The 19,549-nt window shown below is 56.4% G+C and overlaps 1 protein-coding gene across 1 annotated transcript in view; it reads right to left on the bottom strand.

Annotated features, from left to right (window-relative positions):
• Positions 1-1,711: 1,711 nt before the first annotated feature.
• LOC104342693 (fibrillin-2) overlaps positions 1,712-19,549 on the bottom strand; it is a 105,533-nt gene continuing 87,695 nt past the window's right edge. The window contains exons 35-64 of the mRNA XM_086477608.1: positions 19,327-19,449; positions 18,562-18,723; positions 17,976-18,044; positions 17,570-17,695; positions 17,132-17,257; positions 16,507-16,656; positions 15,880-15,951; positions 14,658-14,783; positions 14,061-14,186; positions 13,413-13,538; positions 13,060-13,176; positions 12,710-12,838; positions 11,942-12,061; positions 11,448-11,573; positions 11,212-11,364; positions 10,714-10,779; positions 10,301-10,426; positions 9,921-10,040; positions 9,336-9,458; positions 8,912-9,043; positions 8,171-8,296; positions 7,725-7,931; positions 7,385-7,510; positions 6,164-6,286; positions 5,365-5,481; positions 4,984-5,112; positions 4,247-4,366; positions 3,538-3,769; positions 2,859-3,027; positions 1,712-2,086 (exon numbers count right to left, since the gene is read on the bottom strand). Of these exons, the coding sequence (XP_086333734.1) occupies positions 1,712-2,086; positions 2,859-3,027; positions 3,538-3,769; positions 4,247-4,366; positions 4,984-5,112; positions 5,365-5,481; positions 6,164-6,286; positions 7,385-7,510; positions 7,725-7,931; positions 8,171-8,296; positions 8,912-9,043; positions 9,336-9,458; positions 9,921-10,040; positions 10,301-10,426; positions 10,714-10,779; positions 11,212-11,364; positions 11,448-11,573; positions 11,942-12,061; positions 12,710-12,838; positions 13,060-13,176; positions 13,413-13,538; positions 14,061-14,186; positions 14,658-14,783; positions 15,880-15,951; positions 16,507-16,656; positions 17,132-17,257; positions 17,570-17,695; positions 17,976-18,044; positions 18,562-18,723; positions 19,327-19,449 (4,142 nt within the window). The remainder of the gene's footprint in view (positions 2,087-2,858; positions 3,028-3,537; positions 3,770-4,246; positions 4,367-4,983; positions 5,113-5,364; positions 5,482-6,163; positions 6,287-7,384; positions 7,511-7,724; positions 7,932-8,170; positions 8,297-8,911; positions 9,044-9,335; positions 9,459-9,920; positions 10,041-10,300; positions 10,427-10,713; positions 10,780-11,211; positions 11,365-11,447; positions 11,574-11,941; positions 12,062-12,709; positions 12,839-13,059; positions 13,177-13,412; positions 13,539-14,060; positions 14,187-14,657; positions 14,784-15,879; positions 15,952-16,506; positions 16,657-17,131; positions 17,258-17,569; positions 17,696-17,975; positions 18,045-18,561; positions 18,724-19,326; positions 19,450-19,549) is intronic.

The following is a 19,549-nucleotide window of genomic DNA, read 5'->3' as shown; positions in this document are numbered from 1 at the left end:
GCAGCGTACCAGGAAAAAAACCAAACCCCCCCCCGGTACAAAAAACAAAAAGCTACAGGAATATGCGCTGCTCACAACAAGGAGCAATCGTAACTTTGGTGGTTATACATAAATATGAAAGGGTGGATGGATACAGTGCACTAACGCTGACGGTTCAATACCAGCACCAGCTTCTGAAAGCCGAGAGCACCTTCGCTTTGTGGATAAGGTAGTCTTGTGTGTCACCGGAGTGAATTAGCACCTTCCTTCCCTGCGACGGCGCACAGGGCTGATGCAGAACTGAAGGCAGATTCATGCAAAACTAGGAAAAGGCATGGCAGAGACCAGCTGTGTGAAGAACACTCTGGAGGGAGGAAGAAAAGCCCACCTGGACAGAACGGTCTGGACAGGCTGCTCGAGGCAACAGGGAGACCTCAATTCACTTAATTAATGTTTTCCAGACTCTTTTTAGTGCATTTCGTCTGTCTGCATTAACTGTCTCGGTTGTCACCTTGGGCCGACCAAGATGTATGCGACAACCAGAGGGGGGGGGGGGGGGTGATTTGCAGCCCCTGTTTTCAGAAGTGCTCCTGCCTGTGGGGGACCTGGCCGTGAGCACCAGAGTTTCACAGAGGGGGTGGCTCGGAGTCAAGGACCATTTGCAAAATGAAGCTCTGGCTGTCCCTGCCTCATTCTTCCCGCCAGGCTGCAGTGACCACCCCTATCCCCATCTCGCTCCTGCTGGTGGGAAACGTTTCACAGGATTTTCAGACACTCCCTTCTGTGGTGGCCAGCTTGCCACACACGTCCTGCCAAGCCCTCCATCCCCTCTGGCCTGGGAAGCAGCCAGTTGCTCCCTACCAGACTCGTGACATTTTTCCCTTCAGTTGAGTTTGTCCAACCACGTTCAACAATGCAATTATTTGCCTTTCCCCAGAGTTCCTCCTCATTTATAGAAGGACACTTTAACCCCTGGACTTGCTGGAGCTCTGGAAAAGCCCTTCCAGCTCCAGTCTCTGGAGGGCACGCATGTGTGAAAACCCTAGGTTCCCTACAGGAGCCTGTGGTCCTGTGGCCTGGCTGCTTCGTGATGTGAGGTCAGCGACCTGAACCGCCCCTTTGCTCAGAGGTGACCTTTTCTGTTTGACAGAGGAGCCCAAAAGGACCAGGGGACACGGAGAGGACAGAGAGAGACAGAGCACAGCCAGTGTAGGTAGGGGATGGTTTCTGCAGCACCATCACGACAACGCAGAAGCAAAGGAGGGACAAGAGCTGTTGGGAAATGCACTAACACCACACCGTGCCATAGCTGCCCCCAGCCCCCTCTCACGTTTCCTGGGCTGTGGAGTGGTATATGGCCTGTGACCATGAAGGACAGGCAGCTTCCCCGTGGCACTGCCCTTGCCAGCTCGGACTAACAGTATCTTGGTTAAAGGAGACAGGCAGGAGCTGAGCAGAGGGAAGGAGTCCCTGCTAACAAGGTTTGAGCCTCTGGCAAAGCTTTCTCGAGCTCTTTTGCGGTGTGGCTTGGTTTTGACTCGAGCACCCCATGAAGCGGAGTATCCCTGCACGGCCAAGGTGAGTGCTGAGCCCAGCGGGACATTTCCCATCAGTTGTACAGTGCAGTGGGGGAGGTGGTGGCAGGGGGTGCAGCGAGAGAGGAGGCAGTTGTTTCCCGGTGTGGATGGCAAGGCTAAGGACTGTACTGTCGGGTGGGTGGATCTCACGGATGTTAGTAGAGCTGGAGCTGGAGCTTCATCCTCAGTGCTTGGCCCAGCTCCCCTGCTAAGTAGTTGAGGTGGTTCTTGGCCTCTAGTTTCTGCAGTTCCCTCTTGCGGTACAGGGGCACGCTCACGATCTCCAGCAGGTAGGTGCCAGGCACTATTTTCTTGCGGCCCAGGTGCAGGTAGCTGAGCCCCTCCTTTTGGTGGATGCGGAAGAAGCCATCCTCGTTCCCGTGGGAGATTAGGTACCGCACACGGTTCTCCAGGGGCTCCACAGCTGGCAGGAGCTCCAGGATGTGCTCCTTGTGAGCCAGGTCAGAGAGGTTCAGCATCATGGACAGAGGAGCATCCACATCCATGCTGGCCAAGTTCACAGCGTGATCCTTCAAAAGGAACCAGGCATGTTACTTACAGACACCAGGAAAAGCTCATGGCCAGGTGAAGGAGGACTTGATTTGGAGGAGTTCTGCCCCACGGGCCACCCTAAAGAAGCTCTGAGAAGTGGCTACGACTTCTACGGTCCTTGCTTTCCTTCAAGTGTTTCTTGGTACCCTGTTTGTGTCCCTGAGACTGAACCAGCCAGTACACTTCAGGGAAAGAACCAATAACTTCAGAGGCATTTTCCTCCCAAAGCCTGAAGGGCCCATAATGACCTCCCAGTCCAATCTGTCCTGCCCAGGCCTGTGAACTTCTCAGGGGAACAGAAGCCAGACCTTCCCTCCAGGGAATAACCTGTATTTATAGTGACAGGTCCAGTCCGGAGTCAGACAGTAAGTGCTGACAACCCTCTATGGCCCTACAGGAACTGCTCCCTCTCAGCTCCCCTTCCAAGGAAACACGTGCGCTTTATTTCTTGGTTGCACGTGTCTCCACACGTTGGTGGCCAAACCACACAAATGTGTGTCACTTAGGCTTGTCCTGATCTCCTCCAATGTACTGTGAAAGACTTTCCGTTTCTGCAGGACTTCTGGACTCAGTGGCACCCACAGCCAAGCTTCCAGCACGGGCAGGTAGAGAGTGAGCCGCTATCTCTGATAACTGAGGCAGCCCCCCAGCAACAGGCACACTGCCTGGGATCCGCTCCAGGCAGCTATCCCCCCGGGTGACCCAGCTCTTGCCTTGCCTCGCCCACCCAGGATGCCACAGATTTCTTACCTGGTGCTTCTCAGTGCCATTGACACTGCGTCGCTGACGACCCCTCTTGGGGTAGCCGTTTATCTTGCACTCATAGCAGGTTTCTGGGGAGAGCAAGTTGTCTTCATCCTCTTCTTGGGGGGCAGGAAGGTAGGCACCTTTCCCAAAACCCAAGCCAGAAATACAGTGTCTGGTGGCAGAAGAGCAGAGAGATCCATCTCAAATTCATGCTTCCAGAAGGAAACCTTACCGTTGCCCTCACAGGTTCTCCACGTGGCACCCAGAAACACATGGAGGATCATGCTGGGGTATAGGACATGGATTGTACAAGGGACACGCCTGAGAGAGACTGGGCTGCATCTTGTTTAGACGTGGCCAGTAGGTTTAATCTGTCTGCACCTGGATCTGCAGAGCATCTGCTACAGTGCTTAGCAGCCCCACTAACCGTTGGATTAGTGAAATGGAAGAGGACGTGCACATCAGCATGAGGATCTTGACATGGGTGAGGAAACAGTTTGGCATGGAGAGGCTGAGGACTCACGTGGGAATAGGAGCTTCCCAGCTCCTGGGGCTCCTCCAATTGCAGGTGGCAGAGAGCAGAAAGGGTGGTGATGGAGCGTGTCTGGGGGCACCATGCCCTTGGCAGCCCATAGGAACCTACGGGTGCCTGAGGGGACTACCTGCTGGCTGCTCCTCTTACCCTTGTCCTGCTCGGAAGTAGCCTCCAGGACAGCCGCAGAGATAGCCTCCATCTGTGTTGGAGCAGCCGTAGCTGCAGGGGCTGCCGCCTGCCGAGCATTCATCCACGTCCTGGCACCCACCAAAGGCTTGGTCAAAATCGAAGCCCGATGGACAGACGCACTTGAAACTTCCCAGAGTGTTGTAGCAGGAGGCAGAGCCGCAGGCAGTGGGGCTGGAGCACTCGTTTTCATCTGCACCCAAAGCACAACCAGTCAGAAACCCAGTGGAAGGGAGCTCCTGGTGCTCCCCGCCCCGCATGGCCACGGAAATCTGCCCATGGCCATCCCTGAGCTGGCAGCAAGCTCCCTTCTCCTGCCTGCCTGTGAGACCTCATCCCATGCAGGTCCCTGAAGGACTGCCTTCATGGTGTTTTTTTTATCCTCCTGCAATGCAGGGAGCTGCTGGCGTCAGGAGCACTGGGAGCTCATCACTCTGCAGAGCAGCTTCCTGACGTTCCCTGTTGCAGAGAGAACCTGGGGCGGCGCAGGGCAGGGCAGGGGCACTGTCTCTGGGACAGGGAAGGAAGATCAGTGCTGGGTTAGCAGAGTTGGCCCCAGAATCTAGTGTCAGAGATGGCCAGGGGTGGCTGGAAAGGGTCTTGGGGCTGAGCTGCCCTCTAACCCCCATCCCACAGCTACAGGATACAAGAGCGCCCGTCCCACACTCACCCACGCACTGGTTCCACTGGTAGTGCTGCACGTAGCCCTGCGGACAGCCGCAGCGGTAGCCTCCGAGCACGTTCTGGCAGCCGTGCTGGCACCGATGGTTTCCATCACACTCGTCCACATCTGCAGCAATGTAACACAGACGGCGGTGAGACAACTCCTCCCCGTCCTGTGGGCAGCGCCGGGGGCAAAGGCACCACGTGCCCACGGTACGCGCCCGGCAGCCAGCACCCTTGAGGGCGCTCACGGGGGTGGGCGATTCTTCTGCCTAATTATGTCTCTGCAGCTTGGAAATGAGTAACACTCTCAGCCCCAAGGCCCACACGCATCCCCTTGCAGCCCCTGCTTGGCTGGTTTTTGACTTAAGGTCTGGCCTGCACCGTTACCAGATCTGCTCTGCTTCAGGCTGCCTGTGCTGAACACAGGTTTTTCTTCAGCACAGGACGTGGTGTGTTTTGGCCAGCATGAGACCTCCCCGATGAGACACAGGACCGTTCCATTCCCAGCCTTGGCTGCTATGGTTGCAGCACTGAGACAGTCATCTACTCATCCAAGAGCCAGTGTTTCTCCCTGCAGGTCAGGCACTGACCTCTCCTTTGCACCAGGGCTTCCCATGTGGGTTTCTGGTGCCCCACAGCAAGAAGCAGTCCCTTCTCGGCTGGACTGAGCTGCTTTAGAGACAAAGTGAACCAGGAACTCTTCCACTCGTGTCTATCAAAGCCCCAGAGACACAGACCCACCTTCGCAGTTGACACCAGAGCTGTCCAGGGAGAATCCTTTCTGGCACTCGCAGTTGTAGCTGCCTGGTGTGTTCAGACACTGTCCTTTGGCTCCGCACAGAGAGGGCTGAGCTGTGCACTCATTGTTGTCTGCAAAACACCGGCGGCCGCTTCTAAGTCCCAACAATGTGGCTGTGCAGCTTTGCAGACACCTACCTTGCGTTGTCGAGCTTAGCCCAGTCTGAGCAGCAGACAAGCCAGATGCACAACCCCAGGCTGACTGGAGAGGGGCAGTGCTCTAGAGCCAGACCTGGGGGGTCTGGAGAGACTCTCCTGGGCTTCAGGCCAACCCATGGAGACCTTGCTGGTGCTGCAGAGCAGAGCAGCAATGCCCCTACTCACCGATGCAGGACGAGTGGTGCTGAGTGAAGCCTGGGGGGCATTTGCAGTTGAATCCTCCGATGATGTTCACACAGAGGAACTGGCAGTTGTGCTGCTTGGTGGAACATTCATCCAAGTCTAAAGCAAGAAGCACAAGAACACGTGTCTCAATTTATCTTACTGAGATATCGTATCCTTGTGGTCTGAGTCGGGGATACCTGCATGTACACAGAGGTCCTGGGCAGACCAGGACCTGACGTGGACCAGCCTCAGGAACAACACACACAAAATTCTTACACGAGAATAACAAGTCCAAGGATCCTCTCCCCACCTCAGCTGCTGATCGTATACAGGCACATTTGGAAGACGCAGAGATTTTTCTCTGCCTCTCCTGTAAGCCACAAACCCCAGACTCACTCAGGCTCTTAGGCCACCCTCCTCGCCGCCTGATGCACCAGTTCTGCGGGAGGTGGGCAAAGGTCCAGCCTGGCAGCTGCCAGCACCAGGAGGAGCCCTGACAGCGACTGGGACATGCGCAGCCCACTCGTAGCAGACACACAGGTTCAAGGCCCCTGGAGCTCAGCACAGCTTGGGATACACTGTGCCGTCTGCAGGAAAGGGCAAGGAGTATTGGTTTTTTCCATCTAGAGTCTCGGCGGAAGGACAAAACCCTGAGTGTCCAGCACGGCACTGTTTTCCACGTCTAGCCTTGTCCCCTGGCTGAACAGAAGGACCTGACTGTTCTGTCCCATGTTCATCAGCTCTTGCTAGCCCCCCTGCTGCCAGAGTTGAGGCAAGGTCTCTTCTCCTGGGTGGATACCTTTGCAGATCTTCCCATCTTCTTGCAGAATGTATCCTCGGGGGCAGGAGCACTGGTAGCTGCCTTCTGTGTTCTTGCAGATGAAGTTACATGGCTTAGGGGACTGGTTACACTCATCCAAATCTAGACTCGAGAGACAAGACACATCAGCATTCACAGGTTGTGCTGCTGGACTGGGTTCCCACCACCCCTTGGACCTTTCAGTCTACCAAAGGCCTCCCAAATACAAGGAGATCCCAGGTTTCATGGCCCCACATAACTAAGTGGTCAGATGTCCCTATGGATCCTGGCACTCCCTGCCCCAGATAAATGATCTTTTCCACTCTCCAGGAAGCAGGCGAGCAGAGACAAGAGCTTTGAGGGAGAACCTCAGTTTGAGCCAGCACAACGAATCTAGGAGATCTCCTGCAGGAAAAGAGCTGAATCGCCTCCCTGCTCACACATGGGATTTTGTGTGACCTGGTGGATATGTGTAACATCTTTCCCAGCCCCTTCCTAGTCAAAGAGATGGAGCTCCTCCTGAGTACTGGGAACATGAGGATTGGGCCAGCCTGGTACTTCTGGAGCTTTGTCACCTCTGCCCAGCAGCCATGGCTTGGACAAAGCCCATAACTTTGAGCCAGGCTGGAGAGCACAAAGCTGGAGAAAGGGAAAGGATGTTCAGAGAGGAATCCTGTCCTGGTGCTCAAGGTCGTATCTGCTCTGCTCCTAGGCACAGAGCTTGGTTTCTGGGAGCCAAGGCCTCTTTTCTGCTCTGTGTTTAGGGGACACAGCTGCTAGTGTGGTCCTGAGCACAATCTCAATACTGGAAGTATGGCACATCCTCAGCTCCTTCAGTACTTCCCCAGATGTGATGCCAGGGGTGCCTTTTATGTCAACATCTGGATTCCCAACGTGGCACTCAGGCTGGCTAGAACCAGCTGACCTGCCAGGGAAAGGTTTGGCTGCTCACAGACTTTCATTTCTGGGTCACGCTCCGTGCCAGTCCCTGTGACTCTGGGGTCAGAGGGAGAAGACAAGGGGCCTCAGTTTTAAGGAGTGAAACAACATGGAGCGGTGACTTTGATGTATAGAGGACCAAGCAGGGCAGTACGGCCAGAGGAGAGGGCAGGTCCCAGGCGGGGGCTACAGGACCCTCTCTTTGCCTGCTGAAAAGTAGGGGTGGAAGTCTGCCAGTGCCAAGGGCTCTCCAGAGACACGGGTTTCCTCCTCCCAACTCACCCACGCAGGCGGTGCCCGTGATATCCGCGGTGTAGCCCAGCCGGCAGTGGCAGCGGAAGGAGCCGATGCTGTTGATGCACTGTCCGTTCTTGCAGAGGTTGGGCAGTACCTTGCACTCGTCGATGTCTGCGGGAGGGAGGGAAGGACCCGTTAGTGCCAATGCTGCCCCTGTCCCCACGCTCCTGTGCCAGCACTGTGCCAGGGCCGCTCAGGCTTTCCCAGGGAGCCAGGGACTACACTCAGGGAGTTGTAAGATAATGTCGCAGAGGCTTCTTGTCTGCTCCAGGCACGGTGTAGGTCTATCCCAGCCCGTTCCCAGGGGAATTCTGCCCCAGCTCACCTCTCCCATCAGTGGAGTACCCCGGCCCATGAGGACACATTTTCTTGTACTGGGCGGTTCCAGGAAGGGGGCAGAGTTCACACTGGGGGCCCCAGCTGCGCCCACTGTTGCAGCAGCACTCAGATTTGGTGACCAGGTTGCGGTTGGTGGAGGACATCTGGCACATGGTTTGCAGTACTTCAGTGAAGCAGAAGCCCTGGCGGGTGTCTGGACAGAGAGAGTGGGGTTACAAGGTCAGGATCTGAGTCAGTGTCGGCAGCAGAGGTAACTGAGCAGCCTGTCCAGCCTGTGGCAGTTCCAGCACGGAGGGTAGTGTGGTTTGGGTAATGCTAAATGTAAAGGTGATGCCCTGACACAACCTGTCTGCTCAGAAACCCTAAACCACCTGAAAAGTATCATCTGCTACTAAAGAGGCTGCTCAAGACCCACCAGGACTTGGTAATTACCAATACACTCTGTGCCAGAGGGACTGACTTCAAAACCTTCGTTGCAGTCACAGCGGTAACTTCCCACCGTGTTGATGCAGCGGCCGTTGGGGCAGATTCCAGGCTTGGTGCGACACTCGTTCTCATCTAGGAGGGAAGGAGCCACAGAGAGCTGTGGTGAGGCACAGGATAAATTTCAGCTTTCCACGAGTCCCCATGCTACCACTCAGTTTGAAATGTCCTTGCTTAGTCCTTGAGGACCACTTCCACAAACTTAGGCAGCCGAGAACCAGATCCACCTGCCCTTGGCCTCTCCCAAAGCAGGGTGGCTGAGTACCTGGCTCCCCTGGTTTGCACTTTCTCCACCTGCAAGTGGTCAAGCTGCTGGGCCAGGAGCGGAGCTGGGCTCGCTCTGCATTCCTGCTGTGCCTAACCCTGTGCAGGTCTGGGCTGTCCAGTGCCAGCCCTTCCAAGAGCAGCTCAGTGCAAAGAAGCTTGACACAGACATGGAAAGACTTGACAGAAAGGACACATGGTGTAATGCTGCATCATCCTGTGCTGGAACTATGTAGACCCGTGGGTCCAGAGAAGAACAGAGGGTTTCTGTGTGGAGGCATCTAGTAGGACATAGTTCTGACACACGGGAAACCCTGGGGAGGAGCTGTTTGACAGAAGGACGTAAAATAAAGCTACGTGGACAATGCCTAGAAGAGGATGGTCTCCAGCCCCACTCGGAACGCCTCCCAGCCAGGTTTTTGGTACCTGTGCAGCCCTCTCCATCGGGCCTGCGTTGCATCCCTGGTGGGCAGATGCACATGAAGGTGCCAATGAGATTCTTGCACAGCATCCCTCGAGACTCGCAGTCGTGCAGTCCCTCTGCACACTCATCCAGATCTGCAACCGAGAACCTCATGAGACCACGTTCAACCCGCCAGCTCTGCCGCACTACGGGGGGCAACTGGGAACCGGGCGCTCACATCTGCGCTGCGCCACCAGCCCCTACTGCCTTGGTCCAGGCTGGCTGGCACACAGCATGGACACCAAGGTGGGTGAGAGGGAGCACAAGCCCAGAGATGCCAGCTCAGAAGTCCTGCCTTCTCTCTGTGCAGCGGCAGAGACCAGCTAAGTCCAGGGGGCAGGGGAGAGTGCGGGAGCTCCCCTGATGGGCGCAGAGGGGGGGTTTTACCTCTGCACATTCTTCTGTCTTCTCGGAGGGCATATCCAGATGGGCAAGTGCACTCGTAGGAGCCAAAGGTGTTGATGCAGCGGAAGGCACAGAGCAGGGGATTCAGTGCACATTCATTGATATCTGGGAGGCAGGAGAGAGGAGAGAGCTCGACTCTGTGCTCCCAGCACAGTCAGCTGGGCAGGAATGGTGGTGGATCTCTGCAGGACAGACTCCCCCCTCCCCATGCATTCATCTCATGAGAACTTTGTTCCACCAAGGCTTCCTGTCATGTTCTTGGGTCGCAGAGGGACAGACACCTGGTGTCTCAGCAGCTTTGATGGGGACAGGGCCCTGGCTCCTTGATGAGGCAGCTCCTGCATTTAGGCAGGTGTCCAGACCTCCTCCTGGGCTCCAGCCTCAGAGGAAGCTGAAGGGGACCAGCACTGATGCACACACTCACGTGGAGATGAACCCCAGCCCCTTTTCTGCACCATCCATTGGAGGCTGACCTGACTGCTGCTCACCCAGGCAGTGACCCCGTGGGGTCACACACACAGCCCAGTATGCAATGGAGGTGAAGGGATTGCCCCGCAGCAGCATTACCTTCACATGTCATCATGGGACCTGGCTCAAAGCCCTCATCACAGGCACACTCGAAGCCTCCCACCACGTTGGTGCAGGTGCCGTTGCCACAAGGGTTGCCAATGGAGCACTCATCGGTATCTGGAGGAAGCCGGGACCGCGTTAGGTGGATGAGTTAAGACAGGAAAGGTGCAGGCTGGTCTCTTCTTGCAGCCTGAGCATTCAAACAAGCCCAGCAAAGCCAGAGGCCAGGGGTAAAAAGCAAAGGGACAGGGCAGAAGCAAGTTCCTTCTCTCCACACACACACACACACACATACACGTGCAGGCACATGCTTGTAGCCTCTGACGTAAGGAGGGTAAAAGCAAGAGGGAGCAGGAGCTCCCCGTGCAGAGCCTTACCGACACAGTTGACGCCTGTGTAGTCCAGGTTGTACCCGAAGGGGCACTCGCAGCGGAAGGACCCATCAGTGTTAATGCAGGCCCCATTTATGCAGACACCCAGGTTCTCCGAGCATTCATTGACATCTAGAAGGGAAACCAAGGCAACGAAACCTCATGTGAGGACGTAGCCAGAAACAAATCCCTGTCCTCTCAGGACTAACCCTGCAATCTCAGATACTCCCTCTCCAGAGCCGGGCTGAACCTTTGGGGAGCAGTCAGAGACTATGAGCTTGGGAGGGCACCCTGTCCTCCGTCCCTCCCCTCCTGCCACTGGGTTTCATCCCTACTCTCCAAATAGCCTAAGTTTGGTTGCTTCTAGGCAATCCCCTTTTACAAAACAAATTTCTTCTCATCCCTAGCTCAGACCTTACCTTCTCGGGTGTCACCTGGGCCTGGGATGGCTCCATGGCCATACGGACACAGCTCCTGGAAGGCAACTGGAAGAAAGAGAAAAGTGAGATACGCTTACAAATGCTTCTATTCATAGAAACTGAAATGTGCTTTGGAGGCTTCTAGAGCATGACCGAGAGCTTGACAGCTCACTGCCCATGGGAGGCCACAGACCACCTCTGCTTGCCTTGGATCTGGAGGCACTGAGATGCTTTTGCCTTACCTAAAGCACTCAGAGAACTGAGAGCAGCTCCAAGCAGAAATAAGCCCGACTGGGGTTGCTGGAGACCCAGGGAACACTGCAGTCCAGTAAGAGCTACTAGGTTCCAAGGCAGTACTCTCCAGATGGAGGAGCCCACTTTGCTGGGCGCCTCGCATGGCTGGTTGTCTGGCCTGACCCGCACGCCTTCCCCACACTCTGCGCATGTTGGGACACGCGCAGCCATCCCTCCTGTGGAGCTAAGTCCCAGCACACCCACCGTTTCCTTCCTGCGGGCACAGCTCACAGGGGTCTCCCCAGCCTTCTCCCGGCATCTTGCTGCAGCAACACCGAGCCTTGGTGGTGTTGAAGGCCTTGGGGACAGAGCACTTCCCGTTGTCAAAGCGCGTGAAGCAGAAGCTCTGGCGAGTATCTGTAGGACGGGGAAATACACGGGTCGTTGCAGACATCCAGGATGGTGACGCTCCCCTTCCCACCACGATGAGCTGCACTCACCGAAGCACCGTCGGCCGTTATCAGAGAGCACAAAGCCTGGAGGGCAGACACACTGGAAGCTGCCAGGGGTATTGGTGCATGTCCCGAAGAGGCAAATGTTGGGCTCCTCTTCACACTCGTTGATATCTGGGAGCACCAGGGACATATTACTTACAGGGCAGCCAAAGGTCACTCCTTTCCTCATTGCGTTAAAACCAGCTGAAGCTGGGATGTCTGGGGAGCTCTGATGCCTGCAGGACATCACCCCAGCCCAAACCCTTAACCCACCCTCAGGGCAAATGGGACAACGAAGAGGCCAGGGCACAGCAAAACCACCGAGCCTCCTCCATCACGGAGCAGGCCTTGCCTTGCTCTGTGTCCAATTGCTTTCAAGAAGATATTTGGGGTGGTGATGCATGCCCCTGCCCACTCAGGAAGAATACGGTTGTTCTGGGAATAGTCCAAGGTGACCACATGCTGTGCTGGAAATGGAGGAGGCAGAGAGCCAACATTACCGATGCAGTTGTCATTCTGCACCTCGTACCCAGGGGGGCAGATACAGCGGAAGGAGCCCTCCAGGTTCTGGCAGGTGCCCGGGGAGCAGGTCCCAGGCAGGCTCACGCACTCGTTGATGTCTGCAGACGAGAGGAAATAACCAGTGCTAGTGCCCGTGCTCAGCTTGGAGGACTTGGGTGCAGGGTACCTTACTGCACCCAGGCCCTACCTGCAGCTGCACCCTGCTTTGCTGAAAAGATGCAAGGGGAGCAGATAAGACATTTTCCAGGGTCCTCTACCTTGTGTACCCAGGGAAACATGGACTCAGCCCTGCAGGACCTGGTGCTGAAGGTGGCACAGTGGTGGACACAGGTAACCAGAGCACAACGTGCCTGTCTGCCCCCACCCCCAGCCCCTGCTGCGGGGTGGTTCCCAAGGCACCCCTGGTACAACTCTGCATGTTTTAGGGGCATGGATAGGACAACATTTCTCCTCGCTGCCTGCAGGTCTCAGCACATGGAAAGGGGCTGGCTTGACTGTTCCCTGAATTGCTGGAAGGGAGATGCAGACGCAGTGGGGCCCAGCCCAGCTCTCCATGGGCAGCCAAACGACCAGGCTTTGGCTCCAGAGGACTTGGGGCCTTGTGAGCAGTTCTGGAGAGTCCACAGCTCAGTTGACTCTAATGGGACCAGCTTGGGGACTATGTCTCTCAGCACTGCCCAGAGCCAGCCACGCCAACACACAGGCCAACCCACAGAGAAGGGCCAGCCTGCTGCCTGGACACTCACCTACACAGTTCTTCCCATCAGGGGTCCGGTCATACCCCTCTTGGCACAGGCACTGGAAGGAGCCGATGCTGTTGATGCACTGGCCGTTTCGACACACCTGCCCCACCAGGGATGAACACTCATCAATGTCTGTGGGAGGGAAACGATCAGCACAACGGGAAGACATATGCACAGCATGTGAGCGTGTGCCACCTTAGCCAGCCCTCCGCCTCTGACACATACAACGACCCCTACAGCCACTGCCAGGTGACACCTCGAGCTGACCCCCTGTATGCCGCTGTGTCACCTCATGCCCCACAGCCATTGCCCCCAGTCAGCAATCCACGTGGTCAGGATTTCATGCAACTCACCCATGCAGTCGTTGTTGTGCGTCAGCTCAAAGCCAGGGAAGCAGAGGCAGTTGTAGGAGCCAACTGTGTTCTTGCAGGTCCCGTTTCCACAGGGCTGTCGGTCACACTCATCAATATCTGCAGAGAGAAGGTCACAGCTGATTCAGGGGCTGAGTGAGCTGAGAGCCACTGTCTTGGGCGTGCAGACAGGGTCCAGGCAGCTGCACAACACCCCTGCGGCTTGCAGGGACAGCCTGGGGTTGAGAGGACACCGTGGCCCTTGGCTGTCCTCGGCACTACCCAGCGGGTGCTGGAGAGAGCTCACGTCCATCCTGATATCTGATTCACGGCAGGGCTGTGGCAGTCACACTGACCCATGCACATGGTCTGCTCCCCCGTGGCCTTGAAGCCGTTGTGGCAGATGCAGACGTAGCTGCCCTCGGTGTCAACACAGTCCCCGTGGCTGCAGACATTGGGGATCTCCTGGCACTCGTTGCGACCTAGAAAAAAAAGCAAAGTGGGCACTAGTGAGCCGAAGGGATGGACCAAAGGGGAAAAACCAAGGCACTGGCCTTCTGCAGACCCCTGCCTGCTGGTGGGAAGCTGTGTTTGTGAGCAGCAGCAGCACAGCAGAACGGGGTCTCCGTTTTCTGAGACGTGGCTTCACAGAGAACAAGATTTATGCACTGTGATCTTTAAAAAAGAATAAATTTAACTGGAGAAAATGGCCTGAGCTGCCAGAGTGAAGCTGCACTTCACAGCGACCCTTTCTCACCCCCTCAGGAGCCCACAATCCCTGGGAGTTGCTCCAAGGGTACAGGTAAGCCATCATGACAGCAGAGCCAGGTCAGAGTCCCCAGGCTTGACAAAAGACCAGGAACCCATGCATGGGACCGGTACGTCCATCTCCTTCCTCGGGTCCACGCCTGGTGGTCTGCAAAACCATCTGAAGAGCCTAGGCAGGGGTGTGAGCGCCTCGCACGCGTGTCTCTGGAATAGGTAGCAAAGAGCTCCCGTCTTACCCACGCAGGCTCCGCTAGGCGACAGCTTGTATCCGGTTGAGCATTCGCACCTGTAACTGCCCGGGATGTTGATGCAGTCGGCGTTGCGCTGGCAGAGGTTCTCCCCGCTGCTGCACTCATCGATGTCTGTGGGAGGAGAGCAATGCAAACCTTGACTGTGCAGAGCGCCGAGCGCTCCTCAGGCATCCTGGGAGGGCTGGAGCGGCTCAGTGGAGTCAACTCAATTTTAACGCTTGGTTTGCTCCAGTCAGGGTCAATTTTCAACCTTTTTCTATTGCTTTGCAATAAAATAATAGGGATTTTAGTTAAAACTTTGAAACACTCACATTTGTAAAATTTTTCTAAAAAAAAAACAAACCTAAAAAAAAAACAGAGGAAGGGAAAACCAGACAGGAACATGGATGAAAAAGCAGCACGTTTCATCCAACCATTGATGTGGAAAATGAAGAAGATTTCAAGAAGGCTGAGAACATGTAGACTCTGTCCACGTCTGCTGACAGCCCTCACCCTGGTGCCCCAGGACGTGGGGGGATGCTAGCACCACGCTGAGAACCCCCACCCCCCCGGGCGCCCTTGGCAGCGCTGCTGCCCCGTTACCTTCGCAGATGAGCAGGATGTTGTTGTAGCTGAATCCAATGGGACACTCGCACCTGAAGCTGCCAATTTGGTTGATGCAGACGCCGTTTGTGCAGATAGCAGGGATCTCACTGCACTCATCGATATCTGCACACAGACAACATCTCTCAGCATCCCGGGAAGGCAGCAGGGAGGAAAACAACCCCCATAGCTGGGAGACTGCTGCTCTTGTTCATTCTAAAAAGAAGATTAGCAGGAAAGGGCCACCGGACAAACAGTGAGGCAACTCTTGGAGGATTGGTGCTGGATCCTGCAGATCACTCCAGGTTAGGGCCACTCTGCAGGATCTGGGTACCCAACAGAGCCACACAAGACTCTGAAGCTGTAGGAGCCATGGGATTGCTGGCAGAGCCTGCACAGCACATGTTGGGAGGTATCCTACCCAGGACATCCACCTTGTTTTCTCTGAGGGTGTCTCTGCAGTAACACGGACACTTGCTCAGGCTCTGGGATCAGGCTGCAGTTGTTGGGAAGTCCAGGGGGGGTCACTGAAATGCTGAGATGGCTCCAGGGTCCCTGACACTGTCGCTGTGCCCAGCATAATCCACCACCCACCCTGCCAGTCCTGCACTGACACCCTCTGTTGCACTCTCTTCCTGGGAGCAGCAAATGAACTCATCTCCCTCCTCTTTAGTCCCCTGGCTGGCACTGCTAAGGCCAGGTGAAGCAATTATTAATTAATCTGTTTGTCTCACAAACTACCACTGACTCCATCTTTCAAGACTGCAAAACATCTGTAGACAGCCCACAAATCCCAGGACTTTCAACATCTCCTCTGGCTTTCCATCTACTGAAACACAAACATAAAACCTTGGCTCTCAGCTGTGCCCTGCTGCTGTAGGGCTGGTGCTGCTGGCCGTGTGAGCACTGGGGCTATCACGAGTCTGGATCTGGCCACTGGCCGCTGTCTGTGGTTACTGGCCACTTGTCCCTCCAGGCAGGACAGAAACCAAGGCACAATGGAAACTGGGGGGAAGTCCGAGCACCCCAGCCACTCAGGACATAGGCTTGAAGGCTTGGACATGCTTGCAGCCATGTCTGCCACCTCTTTTCCTTGTCTCTCCCCTGCTCAGGGCTTAATTTATTAGAGGAGGGGAAGGGAACGAGCTCACAAGCAGCGTGGGAAGGAAGCATAAGGGCAGAGCGCAGACTTGGCTCCGCAGGGCACGGGGGCTCTACTCACCGATCGGCTTTCCCGTGTGGATGTCGATGATAAAGCCGGGGGCCTGGTTCCCACACAGGATCTGGTATTCAGCTGGAAGGGAAACACCGAGGTCATGGCCATGCCCGGCGGGCAGAGCGAGGTGCAGCAAGGGATGAGAGGGCCAAGGGCCAGTTATGGCTGGAGTGAGTGGAGAGGGGGTCTGACAGGCAGGAGGGGATCCGCACGGTGCTCAGCCAGGAGTCGCAGAGGCCGGCACATGGGGAACCCCAAGAACATGTATGGCACCAGGTAAAGAGCTTACACGCACACTAAAAGACACACACACGCATGGCACCCACGTGCCTCGCGTGCAGGTACAGGCTCACTCCTCCATGCAGCGCACGGCCAGCACCCCCCACCCCAACGCTGCCACCCACGCAGCCCACACGTCCCCTCCTCCCCACAGATACTGCCCAGTCCCCTGTGTCCTTCCAGCGCAATGCCTGTCCCCACCGCACTCGCCCACAGGCGCCGCCTGCCAGACATGATGCTCTCCCTTCTCCCCCTCTATTTTATCAGGGTCTGTGCCTCCAAGTGCACGGGATCGCCAGAAAAGCGAGGGGGCAGCCACAATGTGACGATGCCCTTCCAGAAAGGTTGACTTACGGCTGGCTGGTGTGGGGCAGGGCTCACATGGCTTGTTCCAGGCCTTGCCAATGTTGTAGGAGCAGCAGCACATCTTCTTGGTCATGTTGAAGGAGAGCTCGTTCTCACACGTGTCGTTGTAGTTGCGATAGCACACGCTCTTCCTCATGTCTGCAAAGGCAGCCCAGATGGCGTCTCATGCCAGCCCCAGGAGTGGGTGCTGCCAGCCCCAGGGCACTCACTGCTGGGGATATGCCACCCTGTCCTGTCCTGGTGCTCAGGGACTGCAGGTGACACGCAAAGGAGCCCAGCAGAGTGGCTGCAGTGATGGGCTGAAGCCCTGCTCCAGGGAGGGCATTGGGTCCTGCCCCGTAGCAGGCAGCAGCAACGCTCTGCTGGGTCTCTCACCGCCCCTCCCTGTAACTGCTGGCAGGGCACGCACCAGCCCCTCCGGCACGGGCAACGCACATGGCATAGGGGCAGGGATGTGGTGAGGCACTGGTGCACTCAGGTACCCGAGTCCCACCCCTTGCTCCCAGCACTTCTGCTCCGTCCGCTCAGCCACGTTGCCCACAGCACGACCCAAGGGTCTCGCACAGGCAGGGCACTGCCAGACCCCTTCCCGCAGATTTGGCCCCTGCCGTACCCATGCAGTTATTTCCTCCGTTGACTTGCATGTACTCAGGGGGGCACACGCAGGTGTAGTTGCCGAGGGTGTTGTAGCAGGTCCCAGGGCCACAGATCCCAATGTGAGCAGAGCACTCATCGATATCTGCCAAATGGAGGGGATTGGAGGTCAAAGCACTGGGGACAGGTAGAGAAGGGTCTGACACGGGGTTGGGGGTAGGCTTGGCACAAAACACGGACGGGCCTGGCACAGGGACCAGACTGGCCTGGCACTGGGAAAGGGGACAGGGTTTGAGATGAGGATGGGAAGTCTAGAAGACAAAGGGGAAGATATTCTACCAGCCACTCCTAGGGCAGCCTGGATACACACACCACCCTGTTGCACACACATGCATGCACGTACGTGTGGGCAATACACGCCTGGCACAGACAAGGCCAGGCACCGCGGTGCCCCTACCTTCACAGATGCGCGTGTCCTCATTGAGGTAGTAGCCAAGGGGGCACTCACACTGGAAGCTGCCAAAAGTGTTCACGCAGTTGCCACCCTGGCAGAGGCCCGGCAGCTCCTGGCACTCGTCGATATCTGAGGAGGGAGAGCAGCCGGGAGGTGGTCACAGCCTGCCAGCCCAGCCCAGGCAGTGCCTTCACCCCAGGATCCCCAGCGGGTTCATCCCACCACCTCCAGCCCCAGGTGGCCGGATCACATCTGAGGGCAGCACACACTTGCTGTGTATCGGTCAGTGGTCAGGGGCTCAGTGGGCACCCAGTCAGCCCAGTGCCATGGCAGACAGTGCCCACAGAGGGCTGGGCTCCCCCAGCACCCAAGCCCCTGGTGAGGGGGCATGGGGGACGGGTTGGCTTACCTTCCAGAATGACAGTGATGGGGTTGGGCCGGAAACCTTCTCCTCCAGGGCACAAGGTCTTGTACTCGGCTGCGGAAAAAGTCAGTCAGGGGCATCCTGAGCTGAGCAGGCTCCCATGAAACAGGAGGGGCAGGGGAAACCCAGGAGAACTAGGCCATGAGGATGGTGACAGTGGTCCAGATGGAGCAGCCTGACTCCCATTGCATGCCAAGCCAACTTAGCCACCCTGTCTCTGCCTGCCCACCCTTGAATAGGGTTATTCCACATCCAATGCCCTCCCCCAGCCCACTGGACTAGGAAGAAAGGATCTCAACCTGGATTCCCGAGACACAACCAGCCTGATCTTCCCCACGCCACCTCACCCATGCCCTGCCCTGATCCACTTGTCTAGCCCTGCAGTGACACCACAGGGTTGCCGCCTTCTCCCTCAGCTTCCCTCACTCCATCATGCTGATAGCATATCCTGGACCCAGGACCCCCAGCCTGAGTTGAGAAGCCATAGGGAAGCGGCCCTGTGTCTCTTCTCTGCTCTATGCTGCCCATCTGGCCCATGCCCAAGGTCACCCCAGACATTTTCCAAACTCACTCGTGTTGGCTGGAGGACAGAGCTCACAGGGGTTGCCCCACGCACGACCCAGCGAGCAGCAGCAGGATGCCCGAGTGACCCCAACTCCAATTTCTGCGCTGCAGGAGATGCCCCCGTCTCCTCGATCCTGGGTGTCCAGGAAGCAGTTCCCAACACGGGTATCTGTACAAAGACAGCAGTGGCTGAGCAAAGCCCCTCCAGTAAATACTTGTGTGCACAGGAGGAATGAATGGCACTATTGCCTCAAGAAGCAGGGAGAGGGATAAGGCCCCAGTCCTGTCCCAAACGTCCACACTGCCTGGGTTGTAGTAAACCACATTGAGACTGTCCTTGCAGCTTATGACTTTAGGAAGCCTTTAAGAATAAAGTACTCCAAGCTTTTCTGGTAAAAGCCACCCTATATCACACAGAGGTCACAGCATGGTAGCCTGTCTTCAGTACGGGTAGGGAGCATGACCCAAATAATGCTATCAGTAACCCAGGGCCTTTCTTATTTCACCTAAGAATAGCTCCAGGAATAACATTGCTTCAACCAGGAGAGCACCCACACTGGTGACACAAGGTGGGCCAGGCTTAACAGGAGGTAGGTTCTCTTCTGCTGCTGCAGGGTGAAGCCCATCATGGACAGGCTGGTACTTGGCAGGGCAGATAGTGGTCAGCCACCCCAGTCTCCGGTAGTGGCCGGTTCCAGCTATACGGGACCAACAAGAAGGGCCACCAAGGTCTTGGATGGAAGGTGTGCTCTCCACAGAGGTCCCCACTCACCCACACAGCCCACACCGGTGGGGTTCAGCTCAAAGTCCTGTGGGCAGTTGCACAGGTAGCTGCCAGGGGTGTTGACACACAGGCCGTTGATACAGTTCACAGGGTCTGCACATTCATTGATGTCTGAAAGGATGGAAAGATGAAAACTGAAAAAAAAGAGATGAAGACCGCCACAGAAACCACAGCCCCAGCCCTAAGCTCTGTACTGTGTCTTCAGGGTGTA

This window comes from Leptosomus discolor, chromosome 24 (assembly GCF_034619465.1).
Source record: "Leptosomus discolor isolate bLepDis1 chromosome 24, bLepDis1.hap2, whole genome shotgun sequence".
NCBI classification, from domain to species: domain Eukaryota; kingdom Metazoa; phylum Chordata; class Aves; order Leptosomiformes; family Leptosomidae; genus Leptosomus; species Leptosomus discolor.
Note: the sequence above shows the minus strand (reverse complement) of the source record. Positions and strands in the feature narration are given on the sequence as shown.